We start from the raw sequence: 7,217 nt of genomic DNA on the forward strand, positions 1-7,217 counted from the left end.
TGTTAAAGGAAGTAGTATCAGTTAGTCCAAATCACAAAAAAAATCATTCAATATGTAATATTTTGATAAAATTTCACATCTAGTCTAAATCATATAGTTAACATTTAAATCAAACAATGAAAAAAAAATCAAACAACATTATTTTTCTCATTCAAACACCTATATTAAAATCTCTACTGTTGCACAAAAAAAATTGATAACTGAATCTTTGACATATTCATTCATTCATTCATTCATTTCCTGAAGTTGCTCGACCAGCGCTGGGGACTTCCTTGTTTAGATCCTGTGTTTATAAATAAAGCTTATTAGTCACACCAAGAGTCATGAAATGCAATCTCAACTCGTGCTTACACTTGCATCAGTTTGCTTATTATGTAGTAATACCTATAGATAAAGTAATACCTTATAACCATTCTCCTTGCACCAGTCATTGAAGACTTTCTTGAATTCTTCCTCTTTTGTTTTTATTTGTTCATCTGTTAGTTCCTTAGGATTCTTCCAGTAAACCCTAAGCATCTCGTCAGAAAACCAGTCTGGGAGGACACTGAACACCTGACATCAGGGACAGCAGCATAAAAATTACATATTACACAGCCAACGTTGTTTTATTGAGGTGCATTAAAAAGAACACAGCATATGGAAATCAAGGCTGTAGTTCTCACATCTGATTTGGGGATTGGTTCTCCTTTATCAGGGTTATCCTTGCGATAGAAATATGCTTTAATGAGGGGGTCATCATTTTCCATCCCATAGTCCAAAGTGACATCCTAAAATGAAATGTTGCAGAGAAGCCTGTATTCATAATATGTAAATAATGACCCAGTGGAGGTTTAAAACATATTTTAAATAAAATGAACAAAAACAACAACAAGATTTTAAGAAAAGTTTGATGAATTAATAAAACTCACAATAACTTCAAACTTGTCATCAGGAGAGCATTCACTCAGTTTACCTTCCAAATCCTCCTTAATTTTCTGAAGGATGGAAGAGACAACAGTGTGTGTTATTATTATTGTTTTCTTAATCTTGTTTAGTCTTGAGCTGTTCTCATTCTTACCTCAAGTGCTTCCTTTTTTTCTTTTTTCTTGTCCTGAGAAAGGGGGCAAGTGGGAGGGAGAAGAAAAGATTTATTTAGCACAGAAAACACAATCACATTAAACCAAATATTTAAAGATAATGTTTTTCTTAATTTCTCTGTTTTAAAAAGGATTTTTACAATAAATATTGATTTACAGCTTGGTGTTTTAGAGGATACATAGAAAATGAGTCTTGGAAGGTAGTATTGTATGACGTTCTAGTTCCCAGAGGGCTGTGTGATAGGTAGTGTCAGAATAACACCACATGTACTGTCATCAACCTATAAGACTGATTTTGTATTGTTTTTTTCCCCTAGCAGCAGCTTGGCTATAATTAACTTGTGAGTTTTCCTTTCAACAACACACTCGCCTAGCTTCAGAAAAGGAAAATTATATTCCAAGTTTGTTGATGAATCATGAAAGACTACAAGACTGTGTATGAGACAAGCCTGGGCATGTATGAAAGTAAGAGTCCACAGTACACTGGTATTTTTTGAAAACTGAGATTTTCCATTTACTTAAAAAAAAAAGAAGAAAATCCTGTCCACACATGCAGTTTTGAAAAAATATCTCTGTCCACATGTAAATGCAAAAAACAAAGTCAAATGCTGTCAAGAACATGCCAAATCCTAGCTGTGTAGAAATGTTGGCCAGTCTGTGTTGAATGTAGAAGCCACGTCCGAAGTTCACTCTGACACCTCTATCTTTCTAAATGGAGGGGCCAGTATATGTAAGCGTGGAAAAACTGCAGTAAGTACAATTAACAGCAACAGTATCTTGTCTTTATCCACCATTGTTGAAATTAATCTCATGTCAACAATAATGTGGCGCAAAGCGTGACGTGTGGACGAAAGGCCCAAACGCATAGAAAAGCTGCGTTTTCAAAAATACCCGTTTACACATGGACGTAGACTGATATGCTCTCAGAATCATTCTCCTTGGACACCGGACATAAGGGACAGCAGCATAAAAATGATATATGGCAAAGTCGAAGTTGTTTTATGGAGAAGCATAAAAGAAGAACACAGTGCATGTAAATGAGGGTTATAGTTCTCACCTCTGGTGTTTTAGAGTTCTCCTTGTCATAAGAATATTCTTTAGTGATGGACTTCTCATTCCCATGTTATATGTCAAAGTGACATTCTAAAATGAAATGCAACAGAGACCCTGTGTTTATATTCATATGTAAATAATAAACCAGTGGAAGTTTGAAACATATTTTAAAGGAAATTAATTAAAAAAAAACAAGACTTTAAAAGTTTGATGAATTAATAAAACCAACATTAACTTCATCTCTGTCTTTCCCGTCCTCCTGAATGTCGTTAACCAGGTTTTTTTAACCTTTCCTTTATCTCCTGAAGGATGGAGGAGAGAACATCAGTGTTGTTACTGTTGTTTTAGCTAATCTTGTTTAAAGAGCCGTTCTCATTCTTGCTTTCTTACCTCTCCTGATTTTTTCTTGAATTGGAAAAGGAGGGCAAAGAAAAGGATTTATTCATTACTGAATACACACAGAAAGCACAATTACATGAAACCACATGTTTAAAGATAATGTTTTTCTCAATTTCTCTATTTCACACAGGAGTTTTCACACCCACCACATTTGAGCTGTTCCAAAACATTCTTCAGAAAATATATATCTATAAATGTACAGCTTGGTGTTTTAGTACTTACATGAAACGACTCTTGGAAAGTAGTATTGTATGCTTTGTAAGTTCAGGTTCTGAGTTTCCCTCCCTCCCTTCCTCCATCCATGCATCCCATTCAGTGTGAATACTGGGCTTTTAATACAGGCACATAAAAACATAACTGCATACCTTGGCTTGACCCACACAGCGGTACAGGTCCCGTTCCATGACCCTCTTTAGAATCTCTCTTGCCTGCTCCAAATCTTGTTCTTTCTTCCTTTCTTCCTCGACCCTCTGTAGAATCTCTCTTGCCTGCTCCAAATCTTGTTCTTTCTTCCTTTCTTCCTCAGAGGAAGGTTCCTTCCTTCCTTCCTGGTAATGGAGTATTCTTTCAAACACATGATCTTCAGAGTAAACACAGAAATAAATTGGAAGTTAAGTCAGTTCAAACAAGATCAATTTAGTTCAGTTTCACAAATGTATCAGTAATGCCTTATAAAGTTATTTATACGAATTTATATCACAAAAAACCCAGCTGAATTATTATAGCAAACATTACTAAATATAATGTAACAGAGTAAAGCCCATCTGCAGACAACAGTAGTTTAAATCAATATACAGTTAAATTAATTTAAAAGTGTCAGTCAAAAGAAACAGTCCTATTTGAGTGTTGTCCGTAATCTTTTACAATTTGTATTTGGAGATGGTTTATCTGAAATAAACTGAATGAGAAAAATAAATACAATTAAAATAAAATTTAAAAAAAGTGTATGGATAAACAATTTATAATTTATACACAACACAGATTGAAGCCACTACCTGTCAGCTTTGTGTATGCCTCCATGTCACCATTTGCCTGGGAGATATTTAGCATCTCCCCTTTTGAACTTTTAATTTTGAAGTCTGGATGGTCATCTACTAGTATGAGGGCATCTTTGAGCCTAGATAAAATGACGCAACATATGACTTCAGGGGCACAACTTCAGACAAGCTAAATGTTGTGTAGTATTGAAAATGGAACTCTAGGTACTCACATAATTTCTACTGCCATTTTTATCTTGTGCTGGCAGGCTCTTCTGTGGATCGAGAGCCTTTGCTGGAATATGTCATACAGGTTTGCAGATTCCTGTTGACAGCCATAGTTTAGTTATAGCTACTCAGATTAATTTTTCCTTAAAAATAAATGTTAAAAAAGCAAAAGTCAATACCTTGTCTCTAGAGCAAATGTGCTTAGTTTTTTTCCTATCCTCCTCCACATCACACACCCTGGCAAACATGACGAAGCGCTGATGGTCAAAGCTGTTCGGAATGCCCAGGTGGTGCAATCCCTGAGATGGGAGAGAGGAAATATGCAAATAAAAAAAGAAAATAAATTTTAACAAAACCTAAAAAAAAACCCTCATCAACTTATGGTAAACTCTTCAAAGAACCACGAAGTGTGCTACAAATAGTAAATCATAAAACTAACGAGTTGAAAGCAGAAAACAGTATAAAGTAGTTTTGCGCATTGCATCAAAATATGAATATTTCTTTTGTAAAGCAAGATTTACCTGGCAAAGTAGTCAAACTGTCAACATCAATCCCGGTGTTCTTGTTTGACACAATTTCATAGAGAAAGGATTTTTTTCTCTTCTCGACCTTTATATGGCCACTGTGGAGACAAAGCCAAAAGACAAACATTAGACACTAAGACTGAAGAAGTCACTTGAATGAGTGATGAAACGTTCCTCCCACTGAAAACGCTATGCCCAGATGAGCAGAATCAACTTTTTGGGATTTTCTTGGCTGAATGATTGAGCATGCATCAAGACATTAGACACTGACTTCTGTAGGAAAGATAATACTTAATTCACCCAATTGACCAGTACCTTCTTGGAAGCATCATTGTTCTGATGTTCATTATCCTGAGCTGCATCATTCTGAGGTTTTTCATCCTGAGGTTTCTTAATCATTTCTTCAATAAACACCAGGTCAGTTCCATCTTCATCTACTTCAGTCCATATTTCTTCATCACTTCTTTTAAGCCATTTTGATCCAGTAGGTGTTTAAACATTTCAATAGAGGCCTTCTCATGCTGAAAGAATACACAGGTGGATGCTTTAGTGGCGACAGGTTAAAATGGAAAAAAAGCAAGCATGCAAACCTTATTTTATTGCACGTTTAAAAAAACAGCATCAATTTGCTTTACAAAGCCAATGTACAATATCTGAATTAAAAGCAATACAAAATGAAAAAGCCAAAAACAAGCAAACGAAAGAGCCCTTCATAAAATAAATAACTTTACCAAGTGATCCCTTTCAGACATCATATCCCCTCATATCCTCTATTATTGTGGACAAGACAATCATACTAAATTTTGAAGGTTAGTGCATAGATTTAGTATCTAAAGTACATTTAACAATATATGTTACTCTATTCTTTGTTAAGACAAGAGTGGTTGTTGGTTGATCAGCATTAATGACAATTTGCATATTAATGGCCCTTGTTCATCAGTGGGCTAGTTTCAGTCATTATGCAAGTGTACTGTTTATAAAGTTGGGGACACCCCGCACTCAAACTGAAATTTTTGAATTCTAGCATTAGAAACACTTTTTTTTTTTTTTTTTTTGCTTTCCTCTTAGCTTTTCTCATGTCTTACTGCTTAATCTTCATCATCCTTTGTCCACTATATCTACTATTCCTTCTCTCCACATTTCCCAAACCATCTCAACCTTGCTTCCATTTGTCACTCGGGTTCAGTGGCCTCTTGAAGCGATTACTGCCTAGAACACAGATCATCTGTTTTTATCTACCCATAAGTAGTTTGCACTCAGAACAACTACAAAAATACAGAGTTGTAACTAAAAATCAAACAAGATCTCCCAAGAACTGTTGCTGATGACCTTGTTTGGTAATGTTTTAAGTGAACCTATGCACTACAACCTACTACTACAATTATTACCAAGGGACTGAATGACACTGTATAATTCAGAGTACGGTAGTCTGAATGCTGGTAAATTTTTTCCCCCAACTTAAGAGACTCAAGAGTCTGGGTGATTGTATCAGACCACAGTATCTTTTTTATTTTTTGTTGTTTTGTTTAATTTTTGTTGCAATCACTGGACTACAAGAAGGACAGTGGTACATAGGGTTCGATTGATAGAATTTAGCGATTCCATTTCCATTATCAATATCACTTATTGATTCGATTCCTTCTTGATTCTCAATTCTCATTTGCTCATTGTCACCAGCATCTCTAAGCAGCATACCAAAGACATTAACTTCGTGCAAATTAATTACATGGTCAAATGTTTGTGAATGTTGGAGGTATTTCCCCTCTTTGTTGGGATCAGTGTTGGGGTCATCAAATCTGCAATTGAGATTTTCAAAACTGCACATCATGTCTTTAGCATCTTATGTTCTTTTTAAAATGATTTATTTTAGTATTTTTAAAATTTTGGCATTGCAGTGTGTTATTGGTCATGGCTAAGAAAATACTGTTGAACTGAAGAAATGTACTTAAGTTTTTAAATTTAGCAGTACTACATGTGATTGAGGCAAACAGTAGCCTCAATTTTTTTACATTCTGCAAACTTCTTTGGGTTTACAGTGTAGCTATAATTTTACATTTGACATATATTTACTCTGTATGGATTTCTCGTTGGGCCTGCTAGAGTTTTTGCAGTGAATAGAATAACAGCTTATAATGTGAATTTTTTGAGTAGTCAGTTGGACCAGAAATGCCACAATATAAATTCTAGTCATTTCCATTAACTGGTAAGTGATAAGAAAAGATTTGATTTGAGTTAAACCCAACAACAACCACCCTACACCCTTAAGAGCATCCTTACACCACAGGGCCCAGACAAAGGTGGCTGAGATACCCTGAGAGTGAGAGTAGGTACTCTGATTTTATTTTTCAGTTCAGGATTTGACTCAAATACAGACTAGACACCAAATAAAACCATGTCTTCCATAAATTATGATCAATTCAGTTTTGTTTGGCATCAAATCACAAGAGTCACCTCAAAGTGCTTTATATTATAAAGTAAAAATACTACAATAATATAGAGAAAACCCCATCAACCACGTCTTTTTATGCCTAGTGTGTCATATTTGATAGAAACAGTTTTTTGAGTTTTTGAGCCTTCTACCATCGTCGGTGTGATTTTTTTCTCTCTCTGAGAACACATTTTAAGTAATTAAAAAAAGACAGATGTAGGAAATACAATGGAAGTCACATCTGAAAATTGAAATGTACTTAATATCTTTTTTTAAAAATTGTCAAATGTATCAATAAACTCTCCATTTAAAAAAAATAAATTGAATTTTCTGGAAATAATATCATATTTAAGGTTTTAAGGGGTTGACAGGAAGAAATCGCTGGCAGAACAAGGCTCAGGGAAGGGCAGCCATCTGCTGCAACCAGTTTTGGCGTGAGGGGAGGAAGACAGGGCAAAAGAGAGCAAGAACCATTAATAGTAATGATTAAATGCAGATTGGTGTATTAACACATAGTGAGTGAAAAAAGTTC

At 35.0% G+C, this 7,217-nt stretch overlaps 1 protein-coding gene across 1 annotated transcript; it reads right to left on the bottom strand.

The window, feature by feature from the left end:
- Nucleotides 1-2,191: 2,191 nt before the first annotated feature.
- LOC113013659 (deoxynucleoside triphosphate triphosphohydrolase SAMHD1-like) lies at nucleotides 2,192-4,020 on the bottom strand. Its single transcript, XM_026154739.1, has 7 exons — nucleotides 3,913-4,020; nucleotides 3,739-3,830; nucleotides 3,524-3,645; nucleotides 2,894-3,108; nucleotides 2,520-2,534; nucleotides 2,359-2,431; nucleotides 2,192-2,219 (listed from the first exon to the last, which is right to left on the bottom strand). The coding sequence occupies exons 1-6, from the start codon at nucleotides 3,979-3,981 to the stop codon at nucleotides 2,399-2,401; spliced, it is 546 nt and encodes a 181-aa protein (XP_026010524.1). The 5' UTR covers nucleotides 3,982-4,020; the 3' UTR covers nucleotides 2,192-2,219; nucleotides 2,359-2,398.
- Between the last annotated feature and the right edge of the window lie 3,197 nt (nucleotides 4,021-7,217).

Source organism: Astatotilapia calliptera, chromosome 20 (assembly GCF_900246225.1).
Source record: "Astatotilapia calliptera chromosome 20, fAstCal1.2, whole genome shotgun sequence".
In the NCBI taxonomy this organism is placed as follows: Eukaryota; Metazoa; Chordata; class Actinopteri; order Cichliformes; family Cichlidae; genus Astatotilapia; species Astatotilapia calliptera.